Below are 15,411 nucleotides of genomic sequence, written 5' to 3'. Positions count from 1 at the left end.
AGTAATATCAAACCTTTTTAGTTATTAGGTAAACCAACTGTACTCCTACAGGATAGTCAGCACCCTGTGCCCCGGGAGGAAATTTATAGGAGGAAAGACATTTCATTATTTATATAATAATGAATTGTTATATTCATTATCGTTCCTTCTTTCCTCATGCTGAGGTATAGGCAAAAGAAAATGATGAAAAGAAAATTACCTAAGGAAAACATGTTCCAGTCTTATTTACTTGGAAAAGTTTTATATGAATAGCAAATTTTGTCTATAGGTAAAACTCAGTACTAACCTTTGTAATGTCTGCTGTAATTCATTATAGACAAAGCACATGATATTCCCAGGACTCAGTTTGTAATAATCTGGAGTGGATCATTTGCTATATTCTTAAAAGGAGCTTCTCTGATGTGCCTTTGGGGACTAAAGCATGAACGGACTGCCGTACAAAATGGGCATGAGATTTTTGTCTTTTGAAACTAACATTCACTAGCATAACGTATGCACCTGCAAACCTATAATATACCAAACATGTACCGTGTGTGTATATTTTTTTAAAAAGAGCTAATTAGAATCTGTACATATATCTCAAAGGGATAATATTGGTTTTGTCTTATTAGCATCACTACAATAACATACCGCCTCGTTCCAGGCTTTCACTTTATTCGAATATTTCATTCTTTTTTGGTGTGTTTTTATAATTCATGAGTATGTTTAGGGGCTATGACTTATAGCAAAAAGACATTGAGGCTCTTGGCCGTAGTAAAGGCTGATGGCATTTGTCATACTGCAGAGAAGGGAATGTGTGCCCACGAGTCCTTCCTGCTTCCTCTGAAACATAAAGTTCCTTTCTCCAAAGGAGTTAATTTCACCCTTTCTTGACTTAGCAGTGAATGCTCAATGTATGTAGATTTTAAAAGTATTCCTTCTTCTGCAGCTGTTATCACCACCTTGTCTAGTGAACTGGGACAAAAACCCAAGGCAGGTACTGTCAATCACAGCAGCACTTCGTATAAGGTGGCAGTCACCTTATATCATTAGTTGTCCCCTAGGCGTTCATAAACTCTTTCCCTTCTGGCTGCCAGTTGCCTGTAGTTTCTCTCCCTTCTTAGAGCATGGCTTTGGGGGAATGCAAAGTAGATGGGTAGTCGTTGCACCCCTGCTCCTGCTGAAAGGGGGGGAGGGCAGGGAAGCAGAGAGCTTTTCCAGCACCCCCCAACTGAGAGGGGACCAGACATTATGGTGGCCCATAATGAAAGCAAATGGAAAATATAATTTCTCTGCTTCTTCACCAGGCAGAGCTCTGGTAAGTGTTTCATAGTCAGTAGAATGATGAGAGCTGGATGGGAACATAAAAAAGATGTCTTCAGGGTGATTTTCACTTTGTGACTGTGCCTTTTAATGGTAGGACAGATGGACCAAGTCAAGGCATAGAGGAAAAGTCAGCTGCAAGGTAGTTAGAGGGCTTTTAAAAAAGATTTCATGCAGAAAACAAAAAGACGGGTGTTTTCAAAAGACGTGTATTTACTATAAGTGATCAAAGGCTGTGGGGTTTTTCTCTTCCCCATTGGAATGAACTACTAGTCTTCTGGTGAGACTTCTCTTGGTTGATTTTTTTTTTTTTGAGAAAAATGAAAAACTATTTTGAAATCAAAAGTGAGTCCCTGAACATGTGCTGGGGAAATAAATGTAGGTCATATGGACCCTTTGCTTGCTGAGTATGTGTGGACAACCACGTACAATAGAAGGTTCTCAGTGAAGTTCCTTTCCTTCTGTAGCCAAAATAAAGATTCAATTATTTGCCTAATTTTATTAGAAAAATCCTTTGAGACATCACAGCCAGTCTATAATCCTTTCTCTATCTACTGTCCCTTCTCCACTCTCGCCTTGCCTTTTTTTTTTCCAAAGATGGCATTAAAAAAAAAGAACCGAATTTTCCCACTGTGCTTTCAAATTAGGTTTTTCCATAAGGCATGAAGGAAAAGGTGCTTAAAGGAAAATAAGTAAATTGCATCAGCTTCTAATAGCTTAATCACAGATCCTGCTTCCTTCCTCTGTAGGACAGAAATGGGCATACCTTTGAGGATAAACATTTGAAATTACCTTCATTTATAATACAGCTGACTCTGGAAGAGCATAGGTTTGAACTGCATGGGCACACTCATACACTTTTTTAATGCATAAATATGCTGCAGCACTGTAAATGTATTTTCTCTTCTTTGGGATTTTCTTAATTACGTTTCTTTAGCTTACTTTCTTGTATGAATATAGTATGTGATACATATGACATACAAAACATGTCGTATTCAACTGTTGACGTTCTCAGTAAAGCTTCCTGCTCAACAGTGGGCTATTGGTAATTAAGTTTTGGAGGAGTCAAAGGCTACACGTGGATTTTCCACCGCACAGTGGGTCGATGCTGTGAACCTGGGCACTGTTCAAGGGAGAGCAGTATAGGCAAGAGAGTACTTCAGTTCCTCATAACTCTCCTAGAGGCTTACAAAGCCTGCTGACCCATTGGGCTATTGTTTAGTAATTGCTGGGTCACTGTTGTTAACCTGGATACCAGAACAGGTTGAAATAGTAACGTAGGTTAAATAATTGCATATAAGGATCATCTGTGGAAATGGGGATCCTCTTGTAAAACTTTGCTGTAGCCCAGCACGGTGACACTAGGGTTCTGTTCCAGGTAAAGAAGAAACCGTCAGCGGGATTTGAGAGATGGAAAGCGTGGTGGTTAAGTTGTTGCTGTTCAGGTGAAATGAGTTTCAATTGGAGTAGATTTGGGCTGCTCTATTAGAAGATAGCTGTGTGCCTTTTGAACCTGTCTCGGCCGTCAGAGATGCCCAGCAAGTTATTTATCGGTTAATCCGGGGGCAAAATACAGCTGAAAGAATAAAAGCGTTTCATTTTTTTCTTTTTTTAACATTTATTTATTTTTGGGAGACAGAGTGCAAGTGGGAGAGGGGCAGAGAGAGAGAGAGAGAGAGAGAGAAAGAAAGGGAGACACAGAATCAGAAATAGGCTCCCAGGCTCCGAGCTGTCAGCACAGAGCCCGACGTGGGATTAGAACTCACTCACTGTCAGATCATGACCTGAGCCAAAATCGGACACTTAACTGAGCCACACAAGCACCCCAAAAGGGTTTCTTTTAAAAATAAAGATGTTCATTTAAAAAGTTCAACCTGTTTCAAACTCGAGACATTTAGCATTGAAATGTAAAATTCCAAATATTTAAGATTAAAAGACCCCCTGTAAAAACACCCAAAACAATAGTTCAGTTTTAAAAGCTAATCTTATTATCTTCGTAAAGGAGGGACCTCTAACCTCCACTGGTGGAGCACGTACGCTTCAGGAGCCGTTAGGAACTGTGGCAAACAGGCAAGAATCCACGTGTGCTGTTTAAGCCTTGAGCATAGTTGAAGAAGCCGCAAACCAAGAACCGTTCTGGCAGCTAAGACAGGCCTGTGCAAGGTCTTTGCCATCAGGCATGGAAAGGGCATTGATCGGTAAAGCTGAGACGTAAGCAGGAAGTCACCATCGCAGAAGGATGTACAGTCACTTCACAGAGCTCTCAGAAAAGGGGAAGGGCACTTGTCAGTTTGACTGTTCGTCCGACATACTTCACACATCGGAGTTCTGATGGGAAAGTATGCAAGTGCAGTAGCTGTAGACAGCTCTAGAGACATCTAGTCCATGTAGCTCACATTTGAAAGGACTATTCTATCGTGAAGAGCAAAACAGGCAGTGCTCTCCTAAACTATGTGAGATGAACAGACTTAGGAAATCCAGTCTAATGTCCAATGTCTGGAAAATACTGAAAGTGGGTACTTGCCATATGCTGGGCAGGGTGTTTGAAGCTTTATAGCTATTGATTCCTTTGTCCCTCTATTAGGCGTTAGTACCCTCTCCTCCATTCTATAAATGAGAAGCTGAAGCTCAAAAAAGTCCAAAGAAAAATGGAGAGAACGCGAGAAAGGAAAGAAAAAGGAACACTCCCCTGATGTCACACAAGTAGGGAAGCCAGGATTTGAACCAAATTTCTTGACCCAAAACCAGCCTTTTCACCCCCCTGTCCTGTACTACACAGAGTTGTGTTTTCTCCCGTTATTTCATTTTAGACAGGAAAACAGAAGGAAGAAGGGCCATTGTAAGAAAAGAAGGATGTAACTCAACCCATAAGCAGGATTCCTGTGGAAATAGAGTTTACAGGAAGGTTAGGAGACCAGAACGAAGCAAAAGCAGCAACAGTAAATGCAATGAAACAAGGAGAAGTTTCTGAACCTCCAGGAGACATCTTGAGCATTTCCCAGTGCTAGATGGTCTGAAGGTACTCACGGAAGATTGGTCTTTCCACAAGAGCCAGAACGTCATTGGATTTGGCGAATAGCCGAACTGATTTTGAACACTGTCTGCCTATAAAAATCTAAAATATGTATTTTAGAATCAGAGAACCCAGGGTAGGTGTATGCCAGATGGAGGTGGTTCAGATCTGAAAACCCCGAAGAATGAAATGGGACTTGACGGGAATTCAGATCGACCAACAACCCTTCAAACCTTGAGCTCCGCCATATTAATGGTGCAAATGAACCAGCCGAATGCTTCAGAGGGAAGCTGCACAACTCAGGTTCCCTAATCTGGTGAAGAAGGACGGAAAGAGAGCCTGAACGGAAACAGGCTGGTTCAGCCAAGGGACCTTTCTCTTCCATGGAGTTCCTCATCCTGGAAGAGAGCATTACAGACCCCGTCCGGGGCATGTGTTCACGTGGCTCTCCAGCGACATTCCTCTCCGTATGCGCAGTACACGAGGGAGCAAGATACCTCAGAGCCACCCCCAGGTGCATCGCTACGGGAAAGGCAGAAAGTGTCCCCTGACCCATGTTTGGCAGAGATAGGGTGACTGACATGGGCGAGACCCCAAAGCTCAGCGTGTTCCTTGGCTGTTCACACAATGTCCTAATTGTTAATGAAAACAATACTTTGTCATAGCAACGCCAGTAGACTGAAGACGTCTGGCTGTCCCATACTGCACCCTCTCCTGTCGCACCCCGACATGGTGAGCCACAGCAGGGTTCCTCTGGCGTTAATGGCAATGAAAACATTTTCAGTTGGCAGACTCTTGTGGTAGTTGATCTCCAGTTTTTTTCTGTTTTTTTCTCATCTGTCCCATAGCTGTGTTAATGACAAATAAATGGCGGCATTTACCTTCCAATAGGGGGGAGACTGTAGTGCAGGGGCTAAGAGCTTGGGCTCCATCTCTAGGGTGTCTGGCTTCATATCCGGACACTTGAGGACTTGTGGAGCCTGGGGCCTGCGTCCTTCTTCCTCATCTGCAAAACAGATGTCTTCCTCAAGGGGTTATGGAGGAGACTGAAGTGAGATCAAGCCTGGGAGATGGTCTGCACGGAGCCTGCCACATAGTAAGCAGACGACCCATGTTAGCTCCTGTTAATATTCTTGGGTGGTTACTTACCAGGTTTCATTCTGATATTGAGTTGGCACGTCTTGGCTCCTGGCCACTTGAAGCTGAAGGGCTACCTGTAGTGAACAGTTCCCCCACAGAGAGGCATCCTGGCTCAGCTTTATTAAGGGGTGGCCTCTCTTTTTAAAGAAGGGCGACGCTTTGGTTGAGTCACCCTTACATTTCATTGGGAAGCAGATTGAGGAACTGGGCTTCTTGAGTAGCGTTGTTATGTGAATCCTTCCTTTCTCTGTATACTTAGTATTGAGAATTTCCTCGTTATCGAGATAGGCACGTGATTTGAAAATTGAAGTCTAGGAGGAAGGTAGTTGTATGTGGCAGGTTTGGGGGAAGGGGACCAGAAGCAGTGGGCCAGTGCACAATGTGATTTCTCCAACCCCTCTCCACCCTGTGTGTCTCAAAGACATGAGAACGATATTTCACACCCCTCAAGTGAATTCTGTTGAGTCTAATCACTGCCTGACTTGAATTGGCCGGCCGGGTTTGCTCTCATTATTTCAGACGTGAATCACTTAGTGGTGCAACATCCTTATTTTTAGAGGAGGTTTTTGGCTCGGTTACACTCATGTTCAAGGTGACAAATATCAGTAGAAACAGTACCGACGAGGAAAAATCCCATTTCTAATGGAGAACTGAAAATTTTCATCTCCAAGAAGTATCTGTACAGAGGGCAGCAAGTCTTTCAAGGCTAGTCCTTGGGTTTTCTTTGCAGAGCTTTCCAGAATGTGCTGGGCAGGGTGGGAGGCAGTTAACCCTACTTTATACATTTCCAGCCCACTACCGTCACCACCTCTCACTCTCAGGGTCCTCAAGGCATATATTATAAAGTCTGGTTTCTTTTCTCTTTCCGAGTGGCCAACCACTAACCTTACCTCAGTGACTCAGTGACTGTGGGGATAGGCTGGAGTCACGGAATTAACGTGAGTCAAGTGTCCACAAACAGTGTTTACAGACGACAAATTCTGGCTCATTCCCTCAGCTAATATTTACGCCTTCCACTTACCTGCATGAAACATTAGGCATGTCCCGTGAGGTCAGAGGTGGTGACTAAAGTTCATAAGGAAAATACACATGATCCAGAAAACCAACCAACCCACCAGCAAAAAACATGGGAATTATAAATTGTATTCATGAAGGCAAACTAAGAGTGACACTGAGAGAAGATAAGGGTAACCATTCTGGATTGAGAGATCAGGGAGGGCTTCTTTGAGGAGGTGATATTTAAAGCCAAGACTGAAGGAGGAAAAAAAAAATCCAGTAACACTGGGGCTCAGAGCATTTCAGGCAGAGGGAAGAGCTGAGATAAGAACCCTGAAGCAGGGACGTGCACCATGTTCCATGAGTGATGGTGGGTAGTGAGTGAGAAAGGGGAGAGGAAGGCAGAAGCAAAACCCTGAGGCCCTGGGAGTTGTGACTTTATTCTAAATGGTTGCTGAAGCCAAAAACAAGGTAGTAACCATCTAAACCCTGTTTTTAAAAGAGTTCTCTGGCCCTTGGGCTCCAGGGGATTTGAAGAGGGCAAGAACAAAGGCAGGAAACCTGCAGAGAAGGTCATTGGAATCGTCCAGATGAGCGGAGGTGGTGACTGGGCCTGGGGTTGTGGCAACAGAGGTGGAGGGAAATGTGTGTGTGCCGGACGGTAGAGCCAGAAGGCATTGGAGGGGACCAGGAAGAGACGGTAAAAAGAAAAGTCCCCAAATGCATTTTCAAGGCTGATTGCACAGCCAGTTCTCCTTTCTCTGTCTTTCTAGGTTATATTTTCCCTTCTTCAGAATAGTCACACATCTTTTTTTAGCCAGCTTAGTGTTCAGTAAATGCTAGGGATGCAGGCCAGTCTTGATTCGGAAGCCATGGTGTGAAATCTTACAAGGTGCCGTTTACTTTACAGCCTACCAGGACTTCCTCTGAAAGCATTTATTCTAGACCAGGTTCCAGTATCCCTGGCTCCCCAGGTCATACTATCTATGTAAGTATTTGCTTCTGGAAAAGATGCTTCCGGGGCAGGTAAAGTAGCAGATTGTGATAGTGGAGGGGGTAATCCAAAATAGAATAATTGGAAATGACTTCTGTTTCTGTTATGAGATCCAGTCTTCATTTTTGAAGATCAGCCTTCTCAATCATGTTTTCCTTCGGGTAATTAAATTGATATGCGAATGTGGCCATCAATGTCAGTGACCCATAAAATGCAACAATGCTATGCAGGAGTTTCAAAATTGCTGTGCCTAAGTAGGGTATAGATACTTGGGGATTAATTATACCTTCCAGAATGCTGATACTGAGTATTCTTAAATTCTGCCGCAAAGGTATTTAAATATTTAGTTGATCAAATATGCAGTTCTTGTTTTTAGCCATCTGGGAGGATTTGTTTTGACCATCTGTTTGAGCTTTTCCATCTCTGTAATAAATTTAGGAAAACTATCCTGAAGGTTTTTAGGCTTTTCTACTTGGTTTATTCTGCATAGACTTTTTCCTAAGCTTCTGATGACTTAAAAAAAAAAAGTGATTAATATATGGTATAAATTGGCAACTTTCTAAAGCAGAATGCTTTTGTTTTTAAAACTAAGCAAAATGTTTTGGGTTTTGTTTATTTTTAAGATCTTCACCCTTTGAGCAGGATGTGAAATGTACTAACAAAAGTTCCCCAAAGAAATGAGACTGAAGAATTTTTCTTTCTGTTTAACTTTGCCAGGCAAAGGTGGACAATGAAATCCTGGATTATAAGGATTTAGCAGCCATTCCCAAGGTCAAGGCAATATATGATATTGAGCGTCCAGATCTTATTACCTATGAGCCTTTCTACACTTCGGGCTATGAGGACAAACAGGAGAGGCAGAGCCTGGGAGAGGTAATAAATTCTAGAAGCTGTGAGTTATACAACAACCTCTCTTTTATCACGTGTGTAAGAAAAACTGATTGGAATCAAAATAAGGCCAGAGGGTCCTTTGGACTGCCCATTATTTACAGACTTCCCTACCAGCTTTGAGGTACCCAAAAACCTATCACACCATCCCTGGGCTCAGGAGGTGACAGAGGAGTGAAAGAGTAGGCCAGCCAGAGAAAACAGTGAAGGTTGAATAAGCGTTAGTACTAGGTTGTGGGATAGCAGAACGGGCAGGCTGGGAAGGAAGTCAAAGTTGTCAGGGGAGAATCTGTGAGCTGGGCAGACGGAATAATGGAGGGAGAGTCTTCTGGGGTCTCGATCTGGGGACAAACTGAAGTCTCTTCACGGGGATCATGAGGAAAGAGAACACACACCCTAAATTATGACAGCTACAGTCTGCAGCACCTTAAGACAGTTAGAATGTGCAAGAACAGGAAGAGTAGAGAGGTGAAGACCGCGGTATGGCACAGTGATGTGAGCCAGGGTTCTGGAATCAAATTACCTGGGATCAACCTGGGAACTCCCACATGCTGCTTGTATGACTTTGGCCATGTAACCACCATTCTGACCCCTAGTTTGTTCATCTATAAAACAGGATGACAGAATTCACCTCATAGGATGTTAGTAAGGATTAAATAAACTGTCTGTTAAAGGTTAATATCTATATAATAACTAGATAATTTATTATCTATTAAAACTAATCCATATAAACTCATCTATTAAAGCACTTGGCCGAGCCAGACTCCTGGTAAATGTTCAGCAAGTGACAGCTACAACTGAAGTTGTTACCTGTGGCCTTGGGGCTTATTCATGCTCTCCCAACATCAATGGTCCAGAGGCTGGAGCACAGCCTCTCAGCCCCTTAGGGTCCTTCCCATCCCTTCCCATTGGGGGCTCCCTGCTCTCACCTCCTGCCTGAGTCATGTGGGCTCTGGGCTGTTTCCTCTGGCATTTTCAACTTGATCTAAACTTGTTTCCCTTTTTATTTTGAAAATTGGAATCATCTGTAGACTCTTTTGAGTCCAATCAGAGAGATGTTGCCCGAGTACCGAACTGAAATTAGCTGTTCAACCAAGGTTAAAACAGACTGTAAACTATTTAACAGCACACGGCGCTTTGAGATCTTAGATGAAAAAAAGCCGTGAAAGCACGGTCATTCTGTTTAATTTGTTCTCAGTCATATCCATATAGAGTATTTGTTTTATACCGATGCTTATATTTATTCATAACTGTAATATATCTTGTTCTTTTTATTTACTTATGTTTCAGTTTGGGTTTTATTCCAGAGCATAGCTCGGCCTTGAAATGGCCCCCGGGGCAGGAGGGGTATCCATTTTCGTGTAGTTCCCCCTAGTGGTCACATGTCTGTAACTGCATCTACAGCTGTTCAAATGCAGGTTGATTGGCCTGCGTTGTTCAGTTCCCACTGGCCCCTGGAGAGTTGCATAGGGGGATAAAGGAAAAAGGAAAGTTCCTGAACAGAGTGCGCAGGAGCTGGTCCTGGAGCAAGTGGATGAGAATTTGCTAATATTCAAGTCAGATAAGTGGGGGGAGGTGAGTTGTATGACGGCGTTTTAGGTTTTGGGGGTATGTGTGTGGGTGTGTGTTTCCCAGCGGTTCCGTTTTGAGCAGTAAAACATCAAGCGCTAAAAGTTTGGGCTTTGAAGCGCACATTTTAGGGTTTCAAGTCAGACTCCGATATTTACTAACCGTACGACTTTGGGAAAAGTACGTGTTTCAGTGTCATGTGTAAACTCAAGATAGTAATTAATACCTGCCTCAGAGACTTCTGTGAGGATTAAGTGAAATATTTCGATTGGAACAGTACCCGGCACGTACGTGCTCGACAGAAATGCTGGCTTCTCTCATAGCGGGGATCTCAGCATCGATACCGTCCTTACCTAGTGTGGTGACCTGTGCGTTTCTCTGAGGACCGAATCTCGGTGGGAGGATGGCCCCGGATCAGAAATCAGACATATTTGGGAACTCTTCCCCAACACATGAAATCTTGCGACTTAGAAAACTTGACAAGCTATGTGATTATTTATTCCTTTAGTTGTTATTAACACATTTCCCAAAGAATCCCTGTGGTGCCAATTTAGAAGCACCGGAGGAATGAACTTGACATTCTGTGTAGCCATTTGTGCCTTCAGAAGGCATGAGTAGGGAAGATCCAGAAGCCTCTGTCAGCAGGGTCAGGCCTGGCTCCTGCCCTCACGGGGCCCATTCTCACCCAGCTAAGACGCCCCAGGGATGGGCTGTCGCTGTAGCCGAGACCGTGGGGCTCGAAGAATCTTACAGCGCAAGAGAGCCCAAGTGCTTTTTGCGAACTGGGCGTAAGAGGCAAATTCTGAAGCTGAGAAGTCCACCACTGGCCAGGTGCTTCATTTACATTTCATTCTATTTGAATACTTTTGGCATTTTAATTGTAAACATTTCATTCATTCATTTAGGAAATATTTGTTGAGCACCTCACACGTGCCGGGAGCCTCTCTAGTCACTGTAATACTTCCTCGTAAAGGGGCAGAGTTCTTGCCCTCGTGGAGCCTGCAGCGGAATGTGGGAGACAGACAACAAACGATACCTAATACAGGCGTACAGGGTATCGTGCTAGACGAAAAATGAAATAGAGTGAGGAACAAGCACGTGGGGCCGGCTCGCTCCTTTAAATAGGAGTCACAGAAAGCACTGTGTGGCACCACATGTGAGTCGAGACCTCACGAGGAAGGGGAGTGAGTCCTACAGGTGTCCCAATGAAAAAGGGCTGGATGCCACAGACCTGGTTATTACTAGCCGGTTAGCAAACAATTTTACATGATTGCCGTGGTTGTACCTCAGTCGACAGCCACGTTTATAGAAGTCTGTGTTCGGGCAGACACGGTGACTCATACTAGTAAATTGAGCATAGTTTGAGCCTAGGGGGGAAAATAGTTCCAATCTGTGTAGCTTAAGCATCTCAAGCGCGATAACCTATTTATCAGGACCCCACCGTTCTCAGGCAGGGATGTGCGCCAGCCTCCCAGAATCTTGGTTTCTGTGTCCCTGTCTGAGCCCCATTCTCAACTCACTGAACCAGAAGAGGGGATGGGCAAAGGGAGCTGGCATTGGAGTTTGAATACTGTTTCCAGGTGAGTCTGATAAACAGCTAAGGAAACTGAAAACGAATTAACACGCGCTGTGACTTTAAATTCTCTTTTCTTCTTCCAGTCTCCAAGGACTTTATCTCCGACTCCGTCAGCAGAAGTAAGTACCGTTTTTGAAAATTGTAACGGGTGGGATTTGGGGAATAACTTGGACTTTTCCTAGACTGGAATTTTTGAAGGAGGACATTCAACGAAACCACAACAGAAATACCACTAGTCTGTAAAACATTAGTGGTGGTATATTATTCCGTTGAATTGATATGACTGATTCACTTAATTATTCCCCGATCTGTTGAGGAAGTTTTATCCTTGTAAGTGGTAGTATGATAGATATCTTTGAGCACATTTTTCCATTCGAAGATCCCTTTTTGTTTTTCCTGGGGATTTGTTTCACAAAGTGGGAAGTAGAATTTCCTGGGTCTGAGGCCACTACCGGCTTGTTCTCCAGGCAAATCAACTTAAAGTGTCACCAGATCAATGTTAGGGACAGTGTGGGCTGGCAGTCAGAACAAGGAGTAAGATGAGAGCCGGGAGGCTGGTCCTGAAGCGGGCTCTGCCTTCATGAGCTACACGCCTACACAGGGGTCTCCTGCCTGCTCTGAAACATTCTGCTTTTGTGGAGAAGGGAGGTCAGCCCTTGTGTTCTACCTTCCTTGTTACACAAATCAGATGAAATGACGTATGTGAACACACTTTGTAAAACCGAAAAGCACAGTATAAACGTGACCATCGGAGTTACTTCCCCAGAGCTCTGTCGACACTGGGATTTATCATTTTCCTTCTTAAAAGTTGGCCGAATGCGGGTACTACTGGTTTCAAACAAAGTGCATTAACCACAGAATGCTCCTCTGCATACGTATTTAAGGATATGGCCCTAAAATGTGCACATGAACAGGCAGGCATGATAGTTCCGGGGCAGCCTTTGTAGAACTTGACTTCCCTTGGACCTGATGATAGCCTGAATGAGTGTCTTACGCTCCTGCTTTCTCATACTCTCTTTCCAGGGCTACCAGGATGCTCGGGACCGGGTGATCCACCGGTCCACCAGCCAGGGCTCCATCAACTCCCCCGTCTACAGCCGCCATAGCTACACTCCAACCACGTCTCGCTCTCCCCAGCATTTTCACAGACCTGGTAAGGGCACCTGTTCCCGAGATTCACTCTATATGATAGTCTGTGTTGGCTGTGTGATTTTTCTTTTCCCCACCACTGACAGTACGTTAAGAATCTAGCTGCCAAATAGATCTCTTCTTTTCCCAGAAAAAAAAAAAAAACCACTTAAATCCAACTACAATTTGTGTTATTTTATGGTTCTATTCATTATGATTTATTAAATAATTACATTTTGACAGTGAACAACAAGAAGCAAGGGAGCCTTTTTAAAAAATATTTTTAGACTTGAAGAAGATCCCATCACTTGGAGACTTAGAATGAAGATCTCCAAAGAAAAGAATTTGATGCACCCTTTAGGCACATCAGCATCATCTAAAATCCAGCATTAGCCATTTGCTGGTGTGTTTATTGTGTTTCCCTGGTCCAGGAGCACGGTGTTACTAAGCATGCTGGGGTAAGCACCTTCTAGAAGGAAGTATTATATACAACCTCAGGGTTGTATTTGATAACTTTTCAGATCCATTCTAGCCCTGAGATTTTTAGCCAGACTTGGAAAACAGAAAAACAATAGAGACATGTTATGATAGAGAGTATCAAATAGTGTGGACTTCAGGTGACTATGCACGGTGTAGTCCCTATGACTATTAGTGGGTGTCTCATGTGTGGAACAGAAGAATGGAGATCCCAGCACGGATTCAGGGTTCTCTGAGAAGTAGATTCCCACAAGGAGATTCTGGCCTTCTAGACAAACTTGGTGGCCATGTACATCTTCGAAGACTTCATGTTAAGCTTCTTGTTCTGCACAGGCTGATGAGAACAGGACATGTGCTAACTTATTTTATAAAATAAAACCAGAGGAAATGAACAGAATATAAAAAGGCTGCAGTCTTTTCCTTAAGGCTATAGATTTAATACTCATAGAGGACCGAATTTTTAGTATATGATTCTTCAGTAATGTATAGTTCCCCCTAGGTCATAAGTACTTGGTATTTGTTGAGTTATGTTACATGAGAATTTTTCAGGAAATGGATTCTTTTTTTTTTTTTTTGGTATGCAGCTATGTTCATTTTATTCATGTCCCGGACCTGGGTCTAGATTTAAGCCCTTGTCTACGTGGGGGACAAGAAATCCTCTATGTGACTGCCTGTCCTTATAGGGCATATGTTGAGGTCACTGAGGCCATGGCCATGACCTTGTCAGGATGACGTAGGGCTACAGGGAAATTATTGTTCTATAGGCCCCCGATTAGCGAGGGGGTGGTCAGCCAGGGAAATTATTTCCCTAAAAGATCATGTCATTGTTGAGCACTGAAAGATTTGTCTGTTCCAGCCATGATTCTGATGTTAGCAGCCTTTAGGACGTTCCCCATTCTAAGTGCACTTCCCCCTCTCCACAGTATATTATGGACATCTGATTATTAGGGCTTACGGTTATTTTTTCAAGATCTGTCCTTGTCACATGGAGTCGGCGGGGTTCTGACAGCAGAGTTATGGTCGGTATCGGATACCTCTGATTATCCACTCCGTGGGTCCTAGATGCCAGGTGGTGGTGCGCACCCCCCCAGGGCCGGGTTTGGTTTTAATGGCCCATTCTCCTTCCAAGATCAGGAAGCCGCCGGTCCCCCAGTGCCGCCACCACGCCATTCGCAGGATCCTAAGTAGCTCTCCGCCACCGGGGGAGCACCAACAGGTCCCTCCTTCTCCGCAGGCAGAATAAAATTAAACTTCTAATGGGAGAAGTTTGCAGCTTAAAAACAAACAAACAAAAAGAATCTGACCCTTACAGATAAGTACTTCTTTTCAAGGTTCTTGAAATAATTGTCTTTTTTTTTTTTTTCACATGTGCGTCAGGGGGGTTCTGTTTGGCCAGGTGTCTTTTTTTAAAAGCAGCTATTTCTGAATCTAGATGATGCACCGGTACTGGCTCAACAGTAGCTGGTGTCATCCTGACAGAGAATGTCCCGGTGGCCATTCCTTCTCATAAAGCCATTTATTCTCAGAGAGTGACTCTCTACCGACCTGAGCCTATTTGCACATTCTCCCCACTTTGCCTGACCCTTAGCAGGTGCGTTCTTAACCCTTTTTCCTTCCTCCTTTTTCAGACTCCTGATTAACGTTCTTTATTTCCCGCCCCGCCCCCTCCCTTGGAACGAGGATGCTGTCCCTGCTCCTGTGTTAATTTCTGTTCTTCTTTTCTGTTTCCACCTTGCCCTGCCCCTGACTCCTTGCCGCACAGAGCTGCTGTCTCCTGGTGTGCGCCTGCGCACCAGCAGCCTCAGCTCCACCCACAGCGACTCCCGCCCCAACTCCCCCTTCCGACACCACTTCATTCCCCATATCAAAGGTAAGGAGGCAGGCTTCCCCAGGCGGCACCCCGCATAGTGGAGATTTATTAGCACCCTGGGAAGGCTAATAAGGTGGATCTCCAAGAGTTAGCTCCCAGCTTTCGACCTCTCCGCATGCCTGCGTGTGTTGTAACTACACCCAGCGTCTTAGAACTGGCATGGCATCTCTCAGTAGGAGAAATATGTCATTTCTAAGGGCTCTAGATGAAGAAACAGGAAGTATGTTTAAGACCAGAAGATTCATTATCTACTGCTTAGGGGGAAAAAAAACCCCATATATTATCATTTTGTTTTTCCGTGTGTCAAAAGCAAAATATAATATATAGTTGGGGTATGTTCCTGGTTTTGATGCGTGACATGGCTCAGCAAAACGTACCACTGTTTAGCAACAAATCTCCAAAACTTGTCTTAATGGTAAGAAGCCATTTAACCACTCGGTGGTATTGAAACACTTGGA

The 15,411-nt window shown here is 43.9% G+C and overlaps 1 protein-coding gene across 12 annotated transcripts in view; it reads left to right on the top strand.

The window, feature by feature from the left end:
• Positions 1 to 15,411, top strand: part of ABLIM1 (actin binding LIM protein 1) — a 293,568-nt gene that overhangs the window by 249,436 nt on the left and 28,721 nt on the right. For 7 of the 12 annotated variants that reach the window (XM_053207807.1, XM_053207810.1, XM_053207805.1 and 4 more), the window contains 5 exons: positions 7,362 to 7,439; positions 8,163 to 8,318; positions 11,562 to 11,597; positions 12,502 to 12,631; positions 14,846 to 14,953. In XM_053207807.1, the coding sequence (XP_053063782.1) occupies positions 7,362 to 7,439; positions 8,163 to 8,318; positions 11,562 to 11,597; positions 12,502 to 12,631; positions 14,846 to 14,953 (508 nt within the window). The remainder of the gene's footprint in view (positions 1 to 7,361; positions 7,440 to 8,162; positions 8,319 to 11,561; positions 11,598 to 12,501; positions 12,632 to 14,845; positions 14,954 to 15,411) is intronic. The other 5 variants (XM_053207815.1, XM_053207809.1, XM_053207814.1 and 2 more) reach the window with 1 other exon arrangement.

The sequence above is a fragment of the Acinonyx jubatus genome, chromosome D2 (assembly GCF_027475565.1).
Source record: "Acinonyx jubatus isolate Ajub_Pintada_27869175 chromosome D2, VMU_Ajub_asm_v1.0, whole genome shotgun sequence".
Classification (NCBI taxonomy): Eukaryota; Metazoa; Chordata; class Mammalia; order Carnivora; family Felidae; genus Acinonyx; species Acinonyx jubatus.
Note: the sequence above shows the minus strand (reverse complement) of the source record. Positions and strands in the feature narration are given on the sequence as shown.